The sequence below is a fragment of the Microcebus murinus genome, chromosome 9 (assembly GCF_040939455.1).
Source record: "Microcebus murinus isolate Inina chromosome 9, M.murinus_Inina_mat1.0, whole genome shotgun sequence".
Classification (NCBI taxonomy): domain Eukaryota; kingdom Metazoa; phylum Chordata; class Mammalia; order Primates; family Cheirogaleidae; genus Microcebus; species Microcebus murinus.
Window position 1 is genome coordinate 74,897,901 of NC_134112.1, and position 24,822 is coordinate 74,922,722.

Consider the following 24,822-nt stretch of genomic DNA (forward strand, 5'->3'; position numbering starts at 1 on the left):
AAATTTCATGTGGAGAGAGGGAGAAAGAGAGAGAGCATGGGGGAGAACTGAGGGCATATAGCAGGCTCTTGGTACATGAAAGTTCACAATGTGTGACACAAAATAGTCATTCCAAAGTCTGTTCACTGAATGAAAAACCTACTTCTTCAGCTGAGTCAGCTCTTGGAAATATGTCTCCTGTGCTTTAGAAGTACAAACAGCACAACATCCGAGTCCCTAGACGACACAAATGAGGCACAGGATCACTTAGACCCTAAAATTCTATCTTGTATTTAAAATGTTTGACCCAGTGTCTCAGACTCTAAGAAAATATTCTTTCTCAGTGCTCCTCCAAAGGCTTTCTCTGGATGCTTGGACAGTACTGGATCTCTAGAGTAATAGTGAAGGTGACATCCAATGACCCCTCCCCTGTCTGCGTTTAAGCAATCTTCCTGAGTGTGTTCACAGCATACTATACTCCCTACATTTATTGCACTCTATTGTAATTGCCTGCTCACTTGTCTGTCTTGCCAGGTAAACTGTGAACTCCACAATCATTTGACTCAGTACTATCCTTTCTTTTAACTCATAACAGAAGAACAATATATATTTTTGAATGAAAAAAATCAAATGACCTCCTTAAAATATCTACTACTGTAGGCCCTAAAATCAGCCTAAAGTACTGATGTTCTCCACCCACTACCTACCCCAAGATCAGTTCCCCATCTTCCAATTCCCCTTAAAAGCAAATAATGTCTCTAGTTCCAGCATGGAGAGCACTTAGATATCTGCTCAAGATGTTCCTCACCATGTTAATCTACTCAATAAATTGTGTTCAAAAATAGGATATTGTATATTGGGCCCATTGGCAGGGGAGCCATAATAAATACATCATGGTCCCTCTTGGAGAAGCTCATGGAATAAAGTGAGCTTGGATGAAGGCTCTGATTTTCAGAGAGGCCACTAGCCATCAGCCAAAATATTTCTGGATCGGTAACTACACCCTATCATCAACTTGACTCTCTAAAAATTACAATGTGGCTTTAGAACCTGGTACATAGTGTACACCATAAATATTTGTTGGACAAAGGAGTAAATGGGGTAGCACGGGAATTTCAGTGAGTTTTTATTGCTCTCGGCCTTTATAGGAGGTAGGCGACAAACATCATCAAATCTTTTATTTGAATAAGTCTAAATTTGGGCACCCACTGTCCATCCTGAGAATTTACTAACATTTCAGAAGTCCTCTGAGGACAGGTGGTGCTTCTCAGACGCATTTCTTGTGTCTAACTAGGTGAGGTAGGGCTGATACCATAGCTAAGCACGTTCCAGTTGTCTTCAGAGCTTTCCCTGAGACCTTCCATCCTATAAAACACAGTTTAACTAACTTTCTAAAACTACTAACCACTAGATATTTCCTGTTTCTGAACTATCTTTGGCCCCAAAGAGCACCCTAATAGATTCTGTACTCTGTTACTGAAAATCTCAAATTACTTTGTTTTAGACTTGTCTGCATGTCTGATTTGTATACTTGAGGGAAGGCATCTTGTCTTTATAATTTCCTACAGGACTGGGCACACTGTAGGTGTTTAATAAGTAACGTTTTTTTTTTGTTTTTTTTTTCCTTCCTCAATGTGTAGCCTTGTCCAAGGTCTCCATGACAGCCACCATGTGGGACATGAAACTGGAGAAAAAGGGTAAAGATACCACCCTCATCTATTCCACGGCTTACCAGACAGTCCTCACTCACTGCCCCTTTCTTCTGGGTACTAACAGCACTCTCAAGGACTGCAAGAAATAAGACAAGCAGGGAAAGGAAATCACAGAACACAATTTAAATATAGTAGATAGATTAGATGCTAGGCCCGAATCTTCCCTTTCGCTCAAAATAAATGCATACACAAATGACTACGATCATAAGCATGACTGCACTTCACCCAAAGTCTCCTGACACGGAGACCTCAAGCAGGGGCTTGGAAGGTCAACTTGTTTGGTAGCAACTCTGACCGAAAAAGATGATTCTCCTGTGAGGGGCAGTGAGATTTTCCAGCCACGCCATGCAGAGAGTAATCCAGATGCGGCTGGGGCGGGTGGAACTCAAGCGTCTCCCCTCAAACCCACGCTGTCACCCAGGGTTGCTAAGACAGAAGCGCCCCTACCAGTCTTCGGGCTGAGTCAACCCCACGCCAAGACCGGCTCTAAGGAGAAAGCGACAGGAGGAAAGGTCATGACACACCCGGGTCGGGGCTGCCAGTCCCGGAGGCGCGGGCCGGGTGCCCCCCGCGGAGCCGGCTCTCCGCCAATGGGAGCCTGAGGCCCCGAGAAGATGGGGTGCGGGGCCGCCGCTGGGCCAATCAGGCGCCGGGCGCGGCGGGGGGAGGGGAGGGGGGAGGCCGGGGCGATGGAGACGCAGATACATCCACGGAAGTTTCCCACCTAGGAATGCGAGGGGCGCTCCCGCATCTCCCGCACACCTCCGGCTCTGCGCAGGGCGAGGGCCCCAAGCTACTTTCTCCACCACTCCTGCTGCTCCCCGCAAACGTAGGGGAAGCCGCCGAGAGTCCCTATCACTGCTGGCCTTCTTTTTATGTTTTATGCAAGGAGAGGGCGGGCGGGGGACAACTCGGTGCAGGGCAACTGACCTCCGGCCCGGCGGGCCCCTGGGGCGGGAGGGCAGAAGAGGAGCGTCCGGGGCTGGGGACTCCATGCGGGGGCCATGGACAGAGCGGCGCTCCTGGGACTGGCCCGTCTGTGCGCGCTGTGGGCAGCCCTGCTCGCGCTGTTCCCCTGCGGAGCCCAAGGAAACTGGATGTGAGTATGCGGGTGCTAGGGGAGCCCCGGGTATGTGGCAAAAGGGGCGGCCCAGGCCCGGGGAACTTTCAACTGAGGCTCGCTCGGGGGAGGGGAGCAGGGGCGGGAACCCTAGGACGGGTGACCTAACTTTCGGGAAAAACATCTGGGATTGGGAAGGAGAGCAGGGGAGCGGCTCTCGCTAGGGGCGGCCGTGTCTCGCACGCAGGTGGTTGGGCATTGCCTCCTTCGGGGTGCCGGAGAAGCTGGGCTGCGCCAACTTGCCGCTGAACAGCCGCCAGAAGGAGCTGTGCAAGAGGAAACCGTACCTGCTGCCGAGCATCCGAGAGGGCGCCCGGCTGGGCATTCAGGAGTGCAGGAGCCAGTTCAGACACGAGAGATGGAACTGCATGGTCGCCCCCGCCACGGCCGCGGGCCCCCTCGGCGCCGGTCCCCTCTTTGGCTACGAGCTGAGCAGCGGTGAGTCCCGGGACCCTCTGGGGTGGCGGGAGACGGAAGGCGACAACTCCTTCGCCAAGTTACTCCAAGTGAAGTAAATCATGCGTACGTGGTCCTGTAGCGCTAAATCCCTTCCGCGCCCGGGGAACTGGGAGCGACGGAGGCCAGACCTGGGGTGCAGGTGCGGGCCTGGAGGGGCATGGCTCCCCAGGTCCAGAGCGGGGCGCCTGAGGCTGGAGCTCTTCCTCCTTACCGCGGCGCCCCGCCAGAGTTGGAGAAAAACTCTGAGTCTCCTACCCCGCCGACCCCCTCAGACCCCGTAGCGCCCCCCTACTTGGGTGACCAGCTGGAGAAACATGATGTCGGCAGCGGGGAATGCGGCTGCCGCATCTGCTTCGACTTAACCAGCTCGGCTGCGCGCTGAGCCCTGGACAAGTGGCTAATTGCAGCGAAGACCCCATTCGTTGGCTCCTCGGAGCACTGGGTTGACGGAAGAATGGTGATTGTAAAGCCCTGTCCCCGGCAACCCCATGCGCAAACCTGAGCTGGGCTACTTCGGCTCCCCCCTGGCCCCCTCGTCCTCTCTCTCCCCTGCTCGGCGCGCTCCTGCTGCGCGGGAAGCTGCGCTAAAGCAAAGTTCCACGTCCACGCGCGCTGTGACTTGCTGAGGATGAAGGTACAGGGAGCCCGCACTGCTCCAGGAATATCCGCAGATTCAAAGAATTTTAGGACCCGGGCGCTGAAAGACGCGTTGTCGTTTTTCACGTTCATTTCCGTTCTTCCTCCACCTTTGACCCTTCTCCACGCGGTCCCTACACACCCCAGCGCCAAAGCTTCGCATTTTCCCCGCTGCGTTTTGGCCAGCACACCCTTCCGAAGGAGCCCTGACCCCTGTAGGGAATAATAATAATAATAAAAAAGACAGAAAGAAAGAAAAAGAAAAAAAGTTATGTTCTTCACAGTTGATGAAATGTAGAGGCATCAGCTGTTGAAAAGGTTTATTGGACAATGGGCGGGAAACAGTTTCTACTCCAATCTAAACATCTGGAAAGAAAAAAAAGTCGCCTGCTGAGTCCCTTCTCGTCTATTTTATTAATGTTTTAATTTTCAAAGATTTTAGGTCGTTTTACTGCAGATGTGCCAAATACATCTTTCCAATATTCAATGCTTTTTCATAACAATTCCTTTTTTTCTAGTGACATTTCAATTATTTTACCTTTCATTGCCTTTAAGAGTGTAAGAGGATTAGCTAGTTGAACATATAAAATGTTCAGCTGTTTCATATTAATATTAGTCTTTTTTTGTGAAAGTAAATTGTACCACGAATCTACTAATTGCTTTGGTCTTTACTTAATTTTCATTTTCATTCTGACATGTATCATTTATGCAAACAAAAATTCCACCAAAATTTTCAGATCGTGTTTTGTGAGACCATATTTTAAATTTAAAAAGAAAAGCAATCTAGTTTCCTTTGGGTTTTGTATTACCATTTACAGTATCCTTGTGAAGAATTTTAAATTCAATGTGCATTACTGAGGTATGACTGTCTATTAAGAACTGAACTAGGTGCTGACATACATTTCACATTTTTAAATAAACAGATTTTAAAGTATGAGGACAATGTACAACACACAATATGACAGTCTTCTCAAGTGGGATACTGAAAATGTTGCTTTTTAAAAGACTAGAACAATAGCAAATATTCCTTTCTAAATATGTGCTCATTAAAGAATGCACTACAAGCAATTTAAAAAGTGCTTGTCTAGTAAGATGATAAGTAGGAGGCTTTGTTCTGAACACAAACAGAGAGTGGTATGTCTGTCTAATTTAGCAATTTATATTTTTTCCAGGCACCAAGGAGACAGCATTTATTTATGCTGTGATGGCTGCAGGCCTAGTGCATTCTGTGACCAGGTCATGCAGTGCGGGCAACATGACAGAGTGTTCCTGTGACACCACCTTGCAGAACGGTGGCTCAGCGAGTGGAGGATGGCACTGGGGGGGCTGCTCCGATGATGTCCAGTATGGCATGTGGTTCAGCAGAAAGTTCCTAGATTTGCCCATCAGAAATACCACGGGAAAAGAAAGCAAAGTACTGCTAGCAATGAACCTACATAACAATGAAGCTGGAAGGCAGGTACGTATTAGAGAATGGATAATAAAAACCCAGTGCCTTTAGGTAAATAACAGTAAGATTACACTTCTGGATGACTCTGTCCAAATGGCTTAAAGATCAAACACTGGCAGCCCTTAGGTGGGATACTGAAAATGAATGTTGCTTGTTAAAAAACTAGAGCAATAGGAAAGCTTCCTTTACAAATATGTACTCATTAAAGCATCCATTGTAAGCAATTGATGAATTGCTTGCCTAATAAGAGGATGAGAAGGAGGCTTTTTCAGAACAAATTGTGTGTGTGTGTATACACATTTGCATATGTATATGTGTGCATATTCAAATACATACATACGTGTATGTTCCTTCATGAGTCTAATACTAACCACATTGGCTTAAGTTCTCCATCTGATATGACTTAAATCTTGTTATACTAATATAATGTTTGCAGTTGTATACCTTGTGTACCTCAAACATTAGTTATGAAATAATAGATGTACAAACGCCTGTTATTTGGTTCCACCCCCTTAGCTGGTTGGTGGTAGAACAGGAATAAGATCCACAGTATCTGCCTTTCTAATGGGACTGAATGAAATTTCATTTACCCGAATTTGAATTTTGATTATATATTTTAAAACTTACTTTTCATTTGGAAATGGCTCCTAAACGAGTTGTCCATTTTGCCCTTACTTTCTCTAGCAAACATTCTTAGAGAATATACAACCTTTAACTGATTTTTTTTTGTTAGGCAAAGTTTTCTTAAGGGCAATATTACTTTATTATAAAACAATATAGGTTCATTTAAAAAATTCATAAACTACAGATAAGTGTAAAAAAGCCATAGATATATTAAAAACTGAAGTATGCAAATTTTAAAAATCACCACCTAGTTAACCTCTTTTATGAATGATTTTTTAATGTTATGTTTTCTTAAAATGGAGTATACTTTCAGCTTAATTTAATTTTTACATATTTATATTAATGTATATTGACACAAAGTTTGAGTTCTACAACATAGTTAAGTTAGTTGGCAATTCATAGTGACTTTCATAAAAGAGTTGAAATCTTTTTTATGAATATATATTTTCTATGTTGTAATGAACTTTTCAGGACAGGAATATCAGCACATATATATATATATATATATATTATTATAAATATCCAGTGACCTATACAGGTCCCAAAGTAATCATTGCAATCAATCTGCCACATTCTCCTAAAATAAATTAAAATAAATTGTATTATCTCTTAGGAATATTTAAAGTATATGCTGCATTTGTTTTATGTATTTGGAAAGTGAATAAATGAAACCCATTTAGAATATTTTCAAGTTTCAGCCAGTTTTCTTTACTTACCATCGTGATTTAAAATATAAAAACAGAAAACTCAGTAAATATATCACCATAACACGTCAAATTCAAACTTTGAATTTTCAATTCAAACTAGAAAAATAGAAAATAGGAAAGTCAGTAAATAACTATGTAAGCTTTTTATATTTTTGTTTAAGAACTATTAAAAGTTATTTTTATATCTCCTGAGGTGTGGTAAAAAATAAATAAAAAAAAAAAAAAAGAAAAAAAAAAAAAAGTTATTTTATCTCCCTAAAATAACTCTTTTGCCTAACAAAATAGCTACACACGTCTCTTTCCCTTAACTTATACATAAAAAAAAGTGAATTAAATGTTGCTTCAATTTAAGTATAATTCTATAAAGGAGTTTTCATTATTTCTAACAGAATATAAAAGAGGTTAAATGTAATTAACATAAGTTCTTTAAAACTCTAGAGTTAAACTAGAAAAAAATAAGTCAAATTAATATAATTTAAAAACAAGAAAACAATTAAATGAATGTTTATTATGAACATAGACTTTAAATCTTCTTTAGCCATTCTTTAAATAATTTGGTAAAGATTTTAAAAATTTTAACTAGAAAAATCAAAACAGAAACATCCATATAATGATTAATTCTCTTAAATAAAGTCACCTCTGAACTTATAAAAAGCCCTAAAGCATTCTAAAATGTATTTTTATTAGTAACATTAGGCAGCTATTTAGTTTTATTTCATCTTGTGTGTTCTTTAAATGAAGTACCAATATTTGCCTCTGTAACTGTTATTGTGAATCTTAAACTATTATTTATGTTCTGATTTTATTAAAAACATACAACTCATCAGCACCAATTTTAATCCACTCCTTGTTGGCAAAAACCGATTTCCTAACATTACCCAGATTTTTGCTCTTATTTGAACTAGGTGGGAAATAATTCAACATATATATATATATATATATATATATATATATACACACATTTTTGTGTAAATTTCAGAGTTTTCTCTACAAAATCTTTTTTTCCCACATTATTATAGTTGGAATCTTAAAATATTACAAAATATTTACCTGGTTATGTTGAAGGTACTATGCTGGTGTTTTTGTTGGTCTTTTCTCACGAGGTATTATAATTCAAAACATTTTTGTATTTTTCTTTCTGTCAGTGGTCAAAAAAAAAAGAAAGAAAGAAAGAAAGAAGTTTCCAGGTTATTATCTAACATAAAAGAGCAATCAACTCAATTTTCAGTATTGGCCATTAGGATTTTAATTTAATAGGCATATTCTTCTGAGTAAAATCAAAGTCTGTATTCAATTGAGTTGATTTTCTTAGTCTCAAAATCCCAAAGTCAAAATGTAGGAAAGCATTCAGAGAAATGTGGGTACTGGCGCTTAGTAGTACTATGAGAAGGATAGATGATTTTCTAACCGCTGACCTTAAATATTCTGATTCCCACTTGGTTTCTGACACCATTCCTAAAGTTACGACTCCAAGAATAATGTTGCCGAATGATGATTGGTTAACAGAATGATGCGATGTCTTCCAGGGGCAGAACTTCTGGGAATAATGTGACTTGGAATATTTATGGGTATTTCTTTTGGTGTTCTTAAAATATTTCCATTCTCCCCATGTCCACCTCATAAACTTTTAAGTTTCCCTAACCCATAATTTGTTTTATGATGAGTAACTCAACAAAGTGGGAAGGGCCCGATCCCAAATTTTTATTGACCTGTTCCAAGAATATTTATAAGTAGTCGAACAACACATAAGTGTTGCTTTTCAGCAGGTTCAAATGTATTTTTGGACGAAAAGGGACAAAATGGGTCAAAGGAACAGCAATCCTACATACACACCCATCCAACCTCACATTGCAGTTTTTACAAAAACTTAGATCATCTGACTCTTGACAAAATGAAATGTTAGTCACAAAACATTCCATAACAATTTTCTGGCCATTTTTATAAAATCTGGATAAAGTAATGTACTGGAAAACAATCGACACCCACCACATTACCTCTGAGTCAAAATTGTGGGACCAATCCATCCTTAAACCACTTCTCAAGCAGTTTTTATGTTTACATTAAGTACTAATGATACATCTTTCCTATTATGCCACATTAGAAATTTATCAAACCAAACTTACACAAGAAGCCCAGTAGATTAACTGCTACCCTCCTAATTGCTCTCCCATAGTTTAAAAATATTCTACCAAAATGTGCACATCTGTTTGCAATAGTTAACAAAACATTCCTCTGTTAATATCGTTATAAACCTTAACAACTCAACAAGAGTAGAGAAAGGAATTTTCTTATAACCACACAGCACTCATTCTGTTGCTATTCTCTTACTTTCCTGTTACTAGAAAATGACGGTGCTATCACTGCAGCTCAGAAGGGCGACTTAACATTAATTAAGAATCCTAGCAGAAAAGATCTCAAATATACTTTTTGGGAGACCGTTCATGCAATTTCCTTAAATATACTTGCATTTTCCACTTTTATTTTTCTCTGTTCTACTAAAATTATCCTGCTGCATATAAAGACCTTATTATCATATATGATCAGCTTTCCTTATATGAGACAAGTATCTAAACCATACTTTATTTTTCTGTAAAATAGGAATCATACATAAGTAATCATTTATTAACTTCCTACTATGTGCGAGAAATTTCTCCCTATAAAACTAAGTCAAGTAAAATATTTACAAAAATGTGCTCTGAGCAGTGCTAAATTCTGTAAAGTTAAGTGGGTGTGTGTGTGTCCTTGAACTCTGCATTTCATCAAATTCTCTGGGTGCTGATTACAGTGCTTTATTCTAATTCCTATTTGTCCAAGTCATTTATTCAGAGTACTATAGGGGTATAATCATTTAAATTGTATGCCAAATTATTGGTATTCTCCCCCTTTGAAGTTTGTTTATCTTTCTATCCTGGAATATATAATATAGGTCTAGATATATTCCTAGTATATGTCTGTGTATGTGTATATATATATATATATATATATATATATATATATATATCCCCCCTAGGAGAGAAAAATAACATATATTGTATATATGATAGAATTACTATTTCTTTTCTCATACTTATTGTTAGGGACACATAATTCAAAGCTAACAAAACTCAAAAATGTTATCACTGAAATATGATCTATTCCAGATATTTAAAAGGGCTAGTTTTCTAGAGAAGGAAAATCCCCCAAAATTCCAATGCCAGTTCAGCAGGTAATGTAATTTTCAAAATGAATTTGAAAGTCATTCTCTCTTATCCTTCAAACCTGTGAGACAGCGTGTCACTTTTGTGGTCTACCACGGTTGTGGATGGGGATAAGGCAAAGGAATTGGAGGAGAGCCCAGCCGGCTCACGGTCTCATAATACCACTGACATCTCGGCGGATCTTTTGTTTAAGAAGGTGGTTTTTATTACTTCCTCCTGATTCTGGTTTTCAACAGAGGATGAGTTAAAACTGTTCAAATGAGCTGGGCTCAGTAATTTGGTGAGCATCTACTCTGTCCTCCATGCTTTGCAAATTGGCAATACTTTACATGATGTCTGACTACTTAATAAAAGAAAAAGTTAGCTTCTCATTCATGATCCAGAGGGAGAGGTAGCTTTAAATCACTAAGTAATGATTTTGAGAATGTTGATCAGGTTCAAACACATGAACATACATTCTTAGGTTTTTGGCATTCTTTGGAGAATTTGTTTTGTTATTATCTAGCACTGATTGGGCTCTCTTTTTCTCAGATCCAGAGGGCACTTAAAATCTGAACAAAGATAGGCAAATTGGGTTAATTTGAACATTTATTTGCCTGGAGATATTTTAAAGAATTGAGGGCTTTATGACTATCAAATGCCACAAATTTGACCAAAGAAGCCTGAGTGGCATACTTTGTAAATTTCTCTCATGTCATTGAAGGGTACTTTTTGCCCGGGGTTAACAAAAAGTAGATACATATGTTAGCTTGTCAGTTTTGTCAATTCGAAAAGATCATATGTACCATATACTTCTATAAAGGACAGAATTTAAATATTATACTATTATTTTAAAAACAACTAGGAAGTATCAGACATTACACAAATCAATACCATATATATATAGTTTAGAAAATATTGTTAATTTGTTTAAAAACTTAACACTCTGCAAATATGTCAATGTCAGGTTTGGTACAAAATAGCTAAGTATAGACCGCTGTCATTGTATAGTCTTGATATGAACTATAAATGGAATTTAAACTGTGAGGTTTTTCCATTCTTTGGTAGATTACACACATAATTTCCAAGTTATTGAATGGATGGATCCATTTTTCATTTTACCCAGCATGTTGACAGCACGTCAACCTACTGCTGGCCCCGACGATCTATTAATCTGCTCTGCCATAGTCTGGGGCTTGAAGGAAGCCATGCTGGCTAGCCTGGTATGTAAGAGAGTAGAGTCCTAAACCTTTTGAAATCTCAATATTGTTTTTGCACCATTAGCCCCACTGGAAATTTTTATCTCAACTTTTACTATACTTTCTTGTTCATTGAAAGAGGGAATTTATTTCAACTTTAATATGTCCCAGGCTGGGGGCTATTATAAGTACATGTAATCTTATTTAATTCCTCAGCCTGTTTAAACTGAACTCAGCACTCAGAATTGAAACATTACATAAACATTATCCCCTTTCTATTTTCTATGCTAGGATAGTGCTACTGATTTACCAAGGATAGGACATATGATTTGAATTAATTTTCCAGCAGAGAGGAAGAATTTGCTGGGAGCATCCATGCTCTAGACTCCTATCCTGACCAACTAAACTTGATTAGTCAGAGTTTCTCATGTGTTCTGTAACCAGGGGATGGCATGCCCTGCTACCTCCCCATGAATGGAACTGACAATTGTAGTGACCAAACCTGAGAACTCTCAATTGAATCAATAGATCTCATCCCTTCATCCCTTGATGCCCTTTAATTGTGAGTAGCTTGCCTGGACCCCACCTCAACCAGTGAAATCAAAATCTCAGGGGTTTGACCACAGGCTATTTTTAAAAGTTCCATAGCTGTTTGTTTCTTCCTTTTTCTTTTTTCTTTAGACTGAGTCTTGCTCTGTTGCCTGGGCTAGAACACAGTGGCATCATCCTAGTTCACTGCAACCTCAAACTCCTGGGCTCAAGTGATCCTCCTGCCTACCAAATAGCTGTAACTACAGGCTTGCGCCACTACACCTGGCCAATCTATTTATTTTTTCTATTTATAGTAGAGATGAGGTCTCACTCTTGCTCAGGTTGGTCTCAAACTCTGGAGCTCAAATGATCCTCCTGTCTTGGCCTCCCAGAACGCTAGGATTACAGGCGTGAGCCACCATGTCCTGCCCCACAGATGTTTCTATCCACTATGAGTTGAAGGCAACTACTTTCAATGCTCCCTAAATTTGAATGTGCATAAATCACCTGGCAATCTTGTCCAAATGCAGGTTTTGATTCTGTATATCTAGAGTGGAGCCTGAGAATCTGCATTTCTCACGAGTGATGCTGGTGTTGCTGATCCATGAACCATATTCTGAGTAACAGGGTATCAGGAGTAACAGAGTAACAGAGTGGTATCAGGAACGTGTAGGCATGCATGAGCATCCATTAGACAGGGGATTCGAAATAAAAGTAATTACCTTTTATTATCTCAGATAATCTCTGATAACAATATTAGCCTGGTCGAAAACTTTAAATACAACTTGAAAAGGTTTGCCGTACAGGGTCAAGACATCTGAACAAAACATGAGACAAAACAAAAGGACAAAATATTTGAACCCTAAACCATTTTAAAGATCTTTTACATTCAAAGCCATCATTTTTGTTCAGCAGGAAACAGGCCCAGAGAGTTAAGTGATTAGATTAACTGTGCTTCTGTTGTTGAACAAAACACTTCATGAATGGTATTTGAACACGATTACTGTTGGTTTTAGGCTGTCGCCAAGTTGATGTCAGTAGACTGCCGCTGCCATGGAGTTTCCGGCTCCTGTGCTGTGAAAACATGCTGGAAGACCATGTCTTCTTTTGAAAAGATTGGCCATTTGTTGAAGGATAAATATGAAAACAGTATCCAGATATCAGACAAAATAAAGAGGAAAATGCGCCGGAGAGAAAAAGATCAGAGGAAAATACCGATCCACAAGGATGATCTGCTTTATGTTAATAAGTCTCCCAACTATTGTGTAGAGGATAAGAAACTGGGGATCCCAGGGACACAAGGCAGAGAATGTAACCGTACGTCAGAGGGTGCAGATGGCTGCAATCTCCTCTGCTGTGGCCGAGGCTACAACACCCATGTGGTCAGGCACGTGGAGAGGTGTGAGTGCAAGTTTATCTGGTGCTGCTATGTCCGTTGCAGGAGGTGTGAAAGCATGACCGATGTCCACACTTGCAAGTAACCACTCCATCCAGTGTTGGGCAAGATTCCTGAGCAACATACAACAACATTGCAACCCAGAGGGTCTCTTTCCTTGTTCAGGGCTGGTAAAGTTGACTCCTTTATTGGAAACCCCAGATCCTTGGGCCACTCTGAAAGTGTCTTTTATCTGATCAACACATCGATCATGTGGATTTCCTGGGATTCTAAAGTTGAAAAGGTTTGTATTCATCTCTTGGTAGTTTGGGGAATGTATATTGACATACAAGAAAGATCAAATAGATAATCTATTTTTGAAGCAAGAAAGAACAGGAAAGAGGCTTCTTGCCAGAATAAATGGACCATACTCAGGATAAGATCCTGGAATATGGAACTCAGTTATGGAACTCAATAATGGAGGGTGAACGTTAGTCATTTTAAAAAGATACTTTTTATACCAGAAAAGAGTAGTAAACATGAATTTCATTTATTCTTTCAGTATTTTAATTTATAAAATCATAATAAGTGTTCGTGCATAGACAGAAGATGTTGAAAAGTTAATGTAAGCAGTGGGTGGCTTACTCACCCTTTCATGCACTTCGAAAGAACAGCAATTAAAAAATCTTCACAAGTGATACAATATCCCTAAAAGTGTTTGTTAGAGATGTTTAGTGACAAACAGAAAGAATCAAAATGTAAAAAGCAAAATGTATTATTTGGAATTTAAGTGCCTTTTAACCAGGAGAATCTAGAAAAACCTCCATAAGGTATATAGCAATTTTTGAGTTTTGGGTTCATAACTTTTATCATAAACCACTTTCCACTTATGTTAAAAACCCAGCTCTGGGATACTGGGGGAGGGAGAGATCCTGAAAACGTGGGAAAAGCAGACGTAACAATATAAAGGCTCTTATACATTGTAAACGAAAGTACACTTTAAATGTATAAAAGTATTTTGTATAGTATTTTGTTTAAAAAGTTTATATTTTGTAAATACAGTATTTAAGTTATATAACATATATTAAAACTTAAGACATTTATTGCCAAAGCCCAAGAGCTAAGAAATAAGATTAGCTTCTGTTTCTTTTCACACTATTAATTCTGACTTTTTTTTTAACATTGAAAAGAAGTTAACTGAGCAGTTAGTTATATGGATGTGTATTTCTTGCTATGTTGACAGTTTTATGTTATGGATTAAAATATGTTACAATATATGGAGAATTGTATTATTCCAGCAGTCAGATTAATTGAATTCTCTTTTCACATTAGTTATGCTTAACTCATAAGGTTATTATAATAAATTATATAGTAAAAGTCTTAACTGGAGAAAATCTAAATCAGAATAATGATCAATTTGTGGAGTTGTTGCCCTGAATATTTATTATATTGTATGTAATGCTGCATTTCTATTTGAATGTTGAATGGTCTTTCTTATTTTAATATTCATGCATGTATATTCATATTTTACAAGATTCCTGGTAAAAATAACAGGGCTCTATTTAAAGTTATATTTTAATGTAAATCCTTATGTTTTTTTATGAATTGTCAAATATTTCAGTGTTATATAGAAAAAAATTGATTTTCTAAGTTCAGAATGGACACAGAGAGAATATTCATTTTCTTATTAAGATAAAGAAATGGTTCCCTGCCCCCCAGGTCTCATTCTATTTTCTTTTAATTTTATTTACCAAGGCAGAGCAATAATTTGGGGAAAAAAGTAAATTCATGGAAAATGTCTCAGATCTAATATCAAAATCAAGACTAAACAATTAACTGTGACCCTTAAAGTTTAACAAAGTCGTTATTTACTAAATAAGAGACTCAGAAGTGGCAAATAAATAAATATAGTGCTTATTTAAGAGTGGTTTTGCATTCTTCAGCATCCATTGAATAGAATAACCTGAAAAATAGACACTTATTTTCATGGCCATTTTTGCAAAGTAAATCTGTTTATCTTCATTGAACATAAGTATCCTTAAAAAACAAAACAAAAAGGAAGCCTGTAGTTTACATTAACAACCAAGTTCTTTTATTAACTAGAATATTTTTCATAATTACCTTGTCAACTGACTGTGAGAATCAGACAGCCTCTAACTCCCAAGCTGTTTTCCTTCTCATCCTTGACATTACCATGGAAGCCAACCTTGAGTTTCTCACTTATCTGTCTTATTGGCTGACAGCCTGGCCTTGGCCCATTTCCTTCGCACTCTCGGTCATGGTAGAGGGAGCACCCTGTTGCTCCTGGGAACACAGTTCTGGGACCCAAAAGTTCCTATCCAGTCTAGGCTACTTTGCCTACATTAGTTGGAGCTCTTTATGTTGCAAGTAATGGAAAACTCACCCCAGATTGCTTTTAAACATTAAAGGAAATGTACTGACTCAGTAAATGAAAACTCCAGACTTGTGACTGGTTCAGGTGAGGCGTGATCCACAAGCTCACACCATTTTCCCTGGGCTCAGGTCTATCTCTTTAGGCTGGTTGCTGGTCTTGTCTTCTACTTCAGGCTCCACAGGGTGCTTGTTACCTCCACCCCCAAAACTCTCCCATCCCCAGCAGCTCCAGGCTCTTTGCTTCTCTTAACAACATGGCTGCCACATTTCCAGACCTCATATTCTCCTACCACTCATTTGTCAGGAAAGAGAGAGGCCCCAAGCTAAGGAAAGAGACAATTTTTTTCCTGGTTGCTCACACAGAAGAGAGAGAAAACTTTTCTTTCCCAGAAGGCCCAGCAAAAGTGATCTGAGTCTTATTGGCTCAGATTGGTTAAATGTGCCCGTCTCTGGACCAATCACAATGACCACTGGGAGTTGGGGATGGGTGATATGTACACTGATCCAGCTCAAGGCCCTTACAGCCCACACCTGGAACTGGCAGTGGGGTACTCTTCAACTAAAACTCCACAGCTCAAGAATAGAGAGGGGGTGGTTGCCCTAAAGGAAAACCAGGGTGTTATGTTACCAATAAAAGGTACCTGGATGCTCGGTAGCGATGCCATTAGATGTCCCAGTTCTAGTGAGTTGTTTAGGAGACAGCTTCTAGCACCGCATAGAGTTCACAACCAGACAAAGCAAGCACAAAGCACTGTGGATTATGTATGGGCACAAAATGCTTTGATTTGTTTAAATGCCCTTTATGATGTTTAAATGAGAGGGGAGGTGCACTAGTGTATCATTTTTCAATTTAGGAGTTCAATTTCTTTGTAAATTTGGAGCTGCCTAATGGAGGCAATGGTAAGAGGCAATGAGTGATTCATCCTGAAATGAAATCAAGAAAAGCATATTAAATGACATTATCTGTAACACCTGGATAAGGAAGTTGACTAATTAAGGCATCTCCCTGATAATAATAGTAATTTACACAACATTAGCAACATGTTCATCCTTTTGAACATAAACAACTGCATTATTTTCTTATTCACAACTTGGATGATAGTTGTTTGTATTTTAAGAAATTATGACAGTTATATTAAGAATTACAATAAAACTAAAATTATATGCATTAGATGCTGTGAGCTGATATGTTTATGTGACATTCACAGTAAATATTTTAGAAACACATTTAAATTTTCTGAAGTACTGTTAATACTGATATGACATTTATTTTTACTTAGTTTAAAATGTGGAAGCAGAAAAGCTTCTCATCAAAATATTTACTTATTAAGCAATTTGGTGAGTTTCCGATACTTCATGTATCACCTCCCAAAGGTTGTCAAAGACTGGGAAAATTAAACTATTTGGAGGTAAGTAGTTATCTAGAGCACTATGTTCCCCTTGGCTGATCTGAGGTAAAAAATAATTTAAATCGTATTTCCAGAAACCATGACTACTCCTTAAGATAAGCCCTTCTTAAGGAAAGTTGGCTAAGATGCCTTGATTCTTTTTGTTTCTAAATTTCATTTTGCCATAGACCAGATGTAATAAGTCATAACATTTCTTGGAGCAGGATGGAGATGGCATGTGGCACAGTATGGAAGGGGACATAGTGGTACACCAGAAACGGACTCATTTCCTTTGAAAGAAAAAAAAAATATTAGCAAACACTTAGCTAGTACTTAGTATATACCAGGTACTGGTCTAAGTAAATTATATATCAATAAAACTTTATTCTTTATATATTAAAGATTTTAATATATATTAAATGCATATATATACATATATACATAAATATATATATACATATATATATATATATATATGTATACTTTAAAACCCTCATTTCTCACAATAACCTCATCAGGTAGGTCCCATTATTGGTCCTCATTTTACAGGTAAGAAAACTGAGACACACTACCAGTAAGTAACCAGTCCAAGGACACACAGGACAGACTGGCTTCAGCATCTGTGCCCTTAACCACAATATTGTTACTGTGCTTCTCACAGTATCAAAACTGTCAGTAGACAGGATTTACAATATACTATTTACAGAGTTTGGAAGATTTAACAATATAATGAAAATTACAGGATGTTCCTTCATGGTTTGGTTATATAAACTTGGTCGAGGAGTGGGGAGTGAAGTGATGGGAGTACTGAGATCTTAGAATTTACTATGAAATATAAGCTCAGGGTGATTTAAGCTATTGATGTCTATTTCAGATTGCAATGGGCTAACAGTTGGATTGTACAAAAATCTAACAATCATTCCGAAAGAAAATGACAAGGGGTAAAGATCAAACTAATTTAGTGTGACATAAAATAAATGCATCCGTTTTATTGTTGCACTTACAGCCAATTGTTACATAAGGTGTTATTTTAAATAGATGGATAAAAATTGCCATTTGTTATGGTTTACATTCACATCCAAAGCAAAACCACCAGAGGTGGTTTGAACCAGATTAAAACCTTTTGAAACAAAATCATGCTAGCAAAAGCAGCCTCTCCCGTGTGGTTATAGAGAGAGTAGAGATATAAATGAGGACCGAGTCAACACAAATTACTGTTTCACATGTGACTTTCTAATCTGGAGAATAAGTGAATGCATTTGATTTGTGTGTGAAAACTGGAAAGACAGAAAGGGTGGTGGAAACAGGGCTGCCTGTTTCCCTCTCAAATGGCCTCAGGGTGACTCATTTTCATAGAGGCCAAGAAGCCTTCCCTTCCACATTTAATTAATAACTGAACACCCAAAATGGGTGTTCAGTTCATGGCCAACAGCTATCTGGCCCTGTTTAGCCAAGAAGAAGGAAGGGCATTCCTTGTTTCCCCTAATTACTCTTTGATAAAGGAGACGTATCGCCAAATTTAACAGCACCTTTACATATACCTCAAACTCTTTATAAACCAAGGAAAGGTGTCAATCTACCAAATGGAAATCAATAATTACCTATTTATTCCTCATACATGATCCTTATTTTTCCTTAGTCCTATCCACTGTCATTGTTTCATTCAAACTCCCTGCCAAATGACTAATTTTTGTTCCTCACAAGGCTCTATGCCCAGCAAGAAATAGCATACAGTTAAATAGCAAAATCATTAAACTGAAAAAGTGAATGGAATAAATCCTAACATGTTCCCCACTTAATGGGTACTGGATAAATGATTTCACAAGCTAAAAGATACCTTTCACTACTCAGTGAGACACTGTCAGCTTGAACACTTTTTTCTTTCTCCAAATGCCCAATATATCATTTTTTGAGAAACTATACTTTCAAATTTGGCTACATACAGAAATAAAAATCTCAAAATTCCAATTGCAACAACTCCTGTAACTGTGCCCATATCCAGAACTTTAGATATGTGCTTTAGAACCATAAGGAACCTACTCCAGAGTATTTCCATGATAGAATTTTAACACTGCCTTGTAAGGTATTAACAGTTCCACAAGAATTGACTTTCAACTTCATAGGAATCTAGGGATGAGCTCATTTACTTACGTAAAATCACAAGTCCTCTCCCTAAGGGAAAACAGAAAGCCATCTAGGGCAGGCAGGACTCAGAGCACAGTGCTCATTCCTCACACCTAAAAACATCCTCGCCATTTGACCTTTCTGCTTTCCACCAGAGGCCTGTTCCCCGCAAACAACTCTCAGGGACCACTGCCTTCTCCACTAACTGAACATATTTCTAAGGATAGCCCCAGCACTATTTGGTTTTAAATCTTTCCTCTGCTCAGAGCTTGCACTCTCAAGGCAAGGCTTTCTCCTAGGAGTTTGTATCTGTTGTTGTCAAATAAAGCACATGGTACTTTTCTCATCAGGCTGCCAATACAGAGTATACATAAGCTAAACACTTTTTGGAGCTGAAATTTAAAGTAACTTAAAAGATTTCCATGCCAATATAAACACTTGTAAATGATAAAAATAACATGAAAAATTCGCATGAAGTTTTAGGATAACTTTGAAAGCTTACACTAGGCTCTTAGCTAAAACTCCAAATTCCCAGTGTTGAGCATGACTCTCCTTTGCTGAGGGATATACTTACAGAGAACAGCAATTCTGTTCAACAGATAAGATTTCCAAATTGGCCATTTTATTCCACCAGTGATACAGAAGACTAAGATTTGGCAGAGAAGTCAGTGGCCCCTATACTAAGACGGTTCTGTGCAGCAGGGTGCCAGCTGTGCCCCCTTCTGATCACAGCCCCACCCCACCCTGCGGCAGGAATGGGGTGGATGGTTAGGCCATCAGGAGCAGGGATCAAGATCTGTCCATCTCTGCTGCCACAGGGAGTCAGCAAAGGCTCCCAGCCTCTTTGGCTGAAGTCACATTCTTTCCCCTAAAAGCTAAGTCAGTAAGTGGAACTATCATGTGATCATTTGAAATGCTAGCTGCCTAGAGATACATGAAAGCTCGAATTCTATGTATGGCGTTTGGTGTCAATGTGTAACGACTGAAAGGACAAGTAGCATATGAAAATTAGAGGCTTGGAGGTCAAGGAGAACCTTGGGTGAATAGCTGCATCCTCTCTCATGACCGTAATGCCCAAGTTATTTAATGGTTCCCTTTGGCTTGGTATGATGGAATTGGAAAGCTAGAGAGGCTGACTTGTTAATGCTTCTCTTGGGCTAAAATGTTACTAACCTGCAAGATGCATTGTTAATAGTACTAGCAGTTGTATTTAGTGAGTACCTTGTGCCAGACACTTTGGTAGGCAAACATGCTAGTACTATTCCTGTTTTACAAGTAAGGAAATTGACTTTTTCAAGGTCCTCTAATAGTTAACAGTAGAACAGAGTTGAATACTCAGGCAAGTCCCTCCTCTTAACCAGTACGCCACACTGTCTCCCCACTACAGAATTCTCTCCTCTTTAAAGCGTTAGGCCCCTTTTCTTTCTGGCAATCAAGTGAAACAAATACAGGCTGAGTATATGGAATGTTATAAGTTTGTAGGTTCATAAATTAATTTTCCCTGGCAAAAGGGAGTATCTTATCAGTGTAGTCTAAACTTGTTCAATATTCAGTGCACTCCAGCAGTCAGCATAATTGATGCAGAGCTGAACAATGAGTTTAGTAATGACAGGGAGTTGTCCTGTGAAATAGCTGTGGTGGAAAGATTGTCCTCCCCATGCTAAGTTTGCTTATTAACTGCCCACAAGACATGTACATCTCTTTTGTCTTTACTATAAGGGCTGGCCTGACCCTTTTCCTTTCTAACCACCCATAGAAGAGACATCTAAGTGTTGAAAGTGTTTCCTCAATATAGCTGCCCTGAAGTTGTCTGCCCCTTCACTGGCCAGCAGGAAGATTCTGATGGCCAAAGAGCCCCTTAAGATTCTCTGGGGGGCTTTCACCATGCTGCTTGCACCACCCTTTAATGCTCTCTTCATCCTGCCAAGCAATTGACATGTCCTGGCCAGGTCTGCTTGCTTTTCACTCCAGCTAGCCCTTGATTTGACTGAAACCTAAAAAAAGGGGATCACAGTAAGGAGCAAGCAATAATCAGAGAAACAAAGCCTAGTTAAATGGAGGGAGCTTTGAGGGAAATCGAGATTAACTAGCTATTGGCATGTGACAATCAAAAACCAATTGATTGGTAGAAAAATCTTCCTGAAGAGAGACAGGGAAAAAAATCCTTCTGAGAAATGCTTTAGAAAAAGTGAAGTCTGTTGCTTTAGTCTACAGCTCTAAATTTACATGGATTTATTGCTGTCCAAAAGGCTGAAATAATATAGTCAGCCTGTATTTGTTTCACTTGATTGCCAGAAAGAAAAGGGGCCTAAAGCTTTGAGGAGGAGAGAATTCTGTAGTGGAGAGACAGTGTGGTGTACTGGTTAAGACTTGACCTGCTAGTTAGGGAGGTGTACTGGAAAGACTTGACCTGCTAGTTAGGTGGCAAATCTCTGATCAACACAGCAATTTTTCCCTTTTATATTCACTTGGAAAAGTATTCTAAATGACTTTTCCAACTAGTCTACTAACTGAACACAGCACATATCTTATCTCATTCTTTCATTTGAAAGGGAGGGGGTTCTCAACCAAACTGAATGAAATTATATCTTGTATTTTGGTCATTTGTAACTTATGTAAGCTTTCCAACTATAAAGTTCAATACAGGTTAAATGAATTGAGCTTTCACCTATCATAAAATATTAAACAATAGCTGATTCATTTAAAGACAAGTACAATATAGAAAGTACAATGATAAATGTCACTTTAATCAAATTAAAGTCATAAATATAAAGACTCTGGCTCAATATTTCTTTAATTTCCCAAACATCACTTATTTTCTTACTTTCTCGTGTTCCACTTTAGCATTCATGTTATAGTACAGTTGTTCTGGGAAAGCATCTGTGATCACAAATAAAAAATATGCATCTATAAGCCCTTAAGCACCATATAAAATACTAAAATGTCAAAGATAATCTCTGATTTAATAAAGAAAATTCTTAACATTAAATGAGCACTGTTTCACTTACAATGTTGATTTTAAAAAGATCTGAAAATGAAATGTAGTAAAATTATTGCTTCTAAAGTTAAGCTGGCAGTCTATACAAGAGAGAATTGAGACAAATGAAAATTGCACCAAAGCAGTTACACAACCAATCTTTATCCCTTCTTTTGAGATTTTAGACAACTACACAAGCCATCATTTTATACACTTTATAATAAAAAGGGATATCCTGCCATCTAGACACTTAAATTACATGTTAAGATATATTCAGAGGATATTACTGTGTTTAACCACAGCAATGATTTAATTTTTTGCAAGTTAGGCAGTATAATAAATGCTTGAAAAACCTTAATGTGAAGGTCTGTAGGTATATTATACTTTGCCGGACAATACAAAAAAATTCACAATGCAAAACCAAGAGTATTTATTTTCATAATTAAAAAAAAAAGTAACATTTATTTCACAATCCCTGGAACTGTAAAATAACTATTCTTTTAGTTTACAGAATCAAGGGAAGTATTTTAAATGTCAAAATACACATGCTGAATGTGATTTAGCATATAAGCACCAAAAATCCGAAAAGTTTACAAAAATTGTTTAAATGTATAAGGTGCATTTACTCATGAAGTACATTCAATTTGAGGGAAGAAATAGTATCCCAAAGTTCACCAATATTTAAGAAATATCTGAATAGCTTCCAACTTGGTTTATAGCAAAATAACAAATACTGCTTTTAGGTTTTTTTATACAAGGCTTCTAAAATTTAGGTGCTGCCTTATATTATGAATGGCAGCTTGATCATTAAATTTGCTTATGTTCCAGTTTAAGATACTTCATACACAAACAGGTATTTAATGCCCTAAAAAAATTAAAAGAAAAAAAGTTATTTGGTAAATATCTGAAGTTCATAAAAAAAAGTTAGATCTCCTATATTTTTATGCAGAATTGGATATAAAGTCATCTTGGGTCAAATAAAATTATTTTTTGAATGTTATAAGTCTACCCAGTAATTAGGGCTTTTCTAAATATGCCACTATAGCTTCAGGCAATAATTGATATTATGAAGTTAAAAGAAGTAAATACAGAATTTTCTGGTTTACAAAACAAAATTATTGTGGTATTAAAGCATGCCTTTTTTCAAACCACTTGGTCAATGCTGATAACAAATAAGGAAAACATATTGCTCTAAATATACCGACTCAGCTGTCCTGAATGACCTTATTAGGCCAGGGAGGGGCCTTCACCTGGTTCCCCGGTTCTGTGGAGCTGCCACCTCCAGCCTCACTCTAAATAGCTTATTATACAAAATCAAGTTATTCACATTGCTAACACAAAATCCGGCAAGCTATCTATGGTCCTAAATGTCATCTACATTTACACATTTACTCTTTACTGTGTACATTAAAAAAAGAATTTTGTTGTGCTTTTCACATCCCATATAAGTTTTTGTATCAAACACTTTATTTCTTGGTTTCTTAGGAAGGGAAGAGAAAGACTAAGAGGTACATCAGGAGACTCAGACTGTAAAGTAACATTACACACACAACTAGCCAAATCTCTTTTTTAATTTAAAAGATATTGTCATCACAAGGGAACATATATATGTATAAAAGAAAACAAAGTCGCCTCCCTAAAATCTGTATTATTCCATGATAGATTTTCATCGCAACCAGTATTATATATCACAACCTGTTCAGTTATCCATTGGGTATGCTTTTCGAATTAAAATGTGTTATTACCATTTAAGTCTAAATATTGTACTTTCAGGAAAATGCGCTAAGAAATGGTTCAGTGATTTGCTCGTTATGATGACTATTTACAATGCTATCTATTTACGTTAGCAATAAATAATCCTGATATCAAAAGAGACAATGCTCATGCACACACCGAGATGGCTGCATGCTCTTAAAATATTTACACGTAGTTTCTTCTTTCTAGCTCTCCCATTAATAGTGAAAGTGCGTTTTCTTCAATTTTCTTCATATTTCCATTAGTCTTGCTTCTGGGGGATGCATCCTTCCATTTCCACAACTTCGGGCCATCCTTCATATTTGTTTGTGTCCTTATTGTTCTTTATGTGCTATTGGAAACAATAGTAGTATACAGTTTAAAAAAACCTTTGTGAACTGCTGATTTGTAATAACATTGTTTACTCACTCTCACACTTCTGTAACACCCATGTCGATGAAGAGTCCATACAAATTATTGCTCAACATACTAAATGCGTGACACTTGGGGCCTGTCACATATATGGCAGACCTTCAAATACTATAATAGCTAAAGCAACAAAACATTGTAGATCTTTTTAAAGGATTATTTATTAGTCAAAAAGTAAAGTTTACATTCTGTTAAGTTCTAAAGTATTGCCAAATAACTGATGTCAATATCCAAAGCGCAATTAAAATCCTTAATAACTAACGCTTCCTGAAAGGTTTAAGACAAAGTAATCACATTCCAATGCATTGTTATGTAAGGTAAAAAAAAATTTCCACACACAATTTTTAAGCTTTGGAGTTTAAAAAGTTTGATGGCTAGTTCAAATAATTGAATACCAAGAATTTATGGCAAATATATGCACATAATTAATATCTGCATTATTTAATTTTCAAATAACTGGGAATATGTAACATGAGGTTTCACACAATTTGTTTTTGTTAATTATGAGCATCTAAGACACTAACCTGTTCAAAAGGGCTTTTTGTCTTAATGCCCTTCCCACCACAGAAGACCCAGTTGTCTCTAAAACCGAGATTAGTAATAGACGTACTCCCCAATTCAGCAATGAGCCGCCGTGCCTCATCATTGAGTCTTCAAGAGGGAAAGAAAGAATACAACAATAAACGCAGGGTACTATATGATACTTCATTGATTCACCTAGGACAGTTAACATATAACATGAATAAAATGAGAACATGTCAGCTTAAGAGAACATTTTAGGGAAAAAAAGGAATTTTTTTCATAGATA

At 37.9% G+C, this 24,822-nt stretch overlaps 2 protein-coding genes across 2 annotated transcripts in view; one reads left to right on the forward strand and one right to left on the reverse strand.

Moving 5' to 3' along the window:
• Positions 1-2,387: 2,387 nt before the first annotated feature.
• Positions 2,388-14,810, forward strand: WNT16 (Wnt family member 16). The gene is made up of 4 exons (XM_012757314.2): positions 2,388-2,790; positions 2,999-3,249; positions 5,079-5,365; positions 12,610-14,810. Exons 1-4 carry the CDS (start codon positions 2,696-2,698, stop codon positions 13,072-13,074), a joined length of 1,098 nt encoding a protein of 365 aa, XP_012612768.1. The 5' UTR covers positions 2,388-2,695; the 3' UTR covers positions 13,075-14,810.
• An 8,490-nt stretch (positions 14,811-23,300) lies between these two features.
• Positions 23,301-24,822, reverse strand: part of FAM3C (FAM3 metabolism regulating signaling molecule C) — a 46,048-nt gene continuing 44,526 nt past the window's right edge. The window contains exons 9-10 of the mRNA XM_012757308.3: positions 24,539-24,665; positions 23,301-23,937 (exon numbers count right to left, since the gene is read on the reverse strand). Coding sequence (XP_012612762.1) covers positions 23,848-23,937; positions 24,539-24,665 — 217 coding nt within the window. The 3' untranslated portion in view covers positions 23,301-23,847. The remainder of the gene's footprint in view (positions 23,938-24,538; positions 24,666-24,822) is intronic.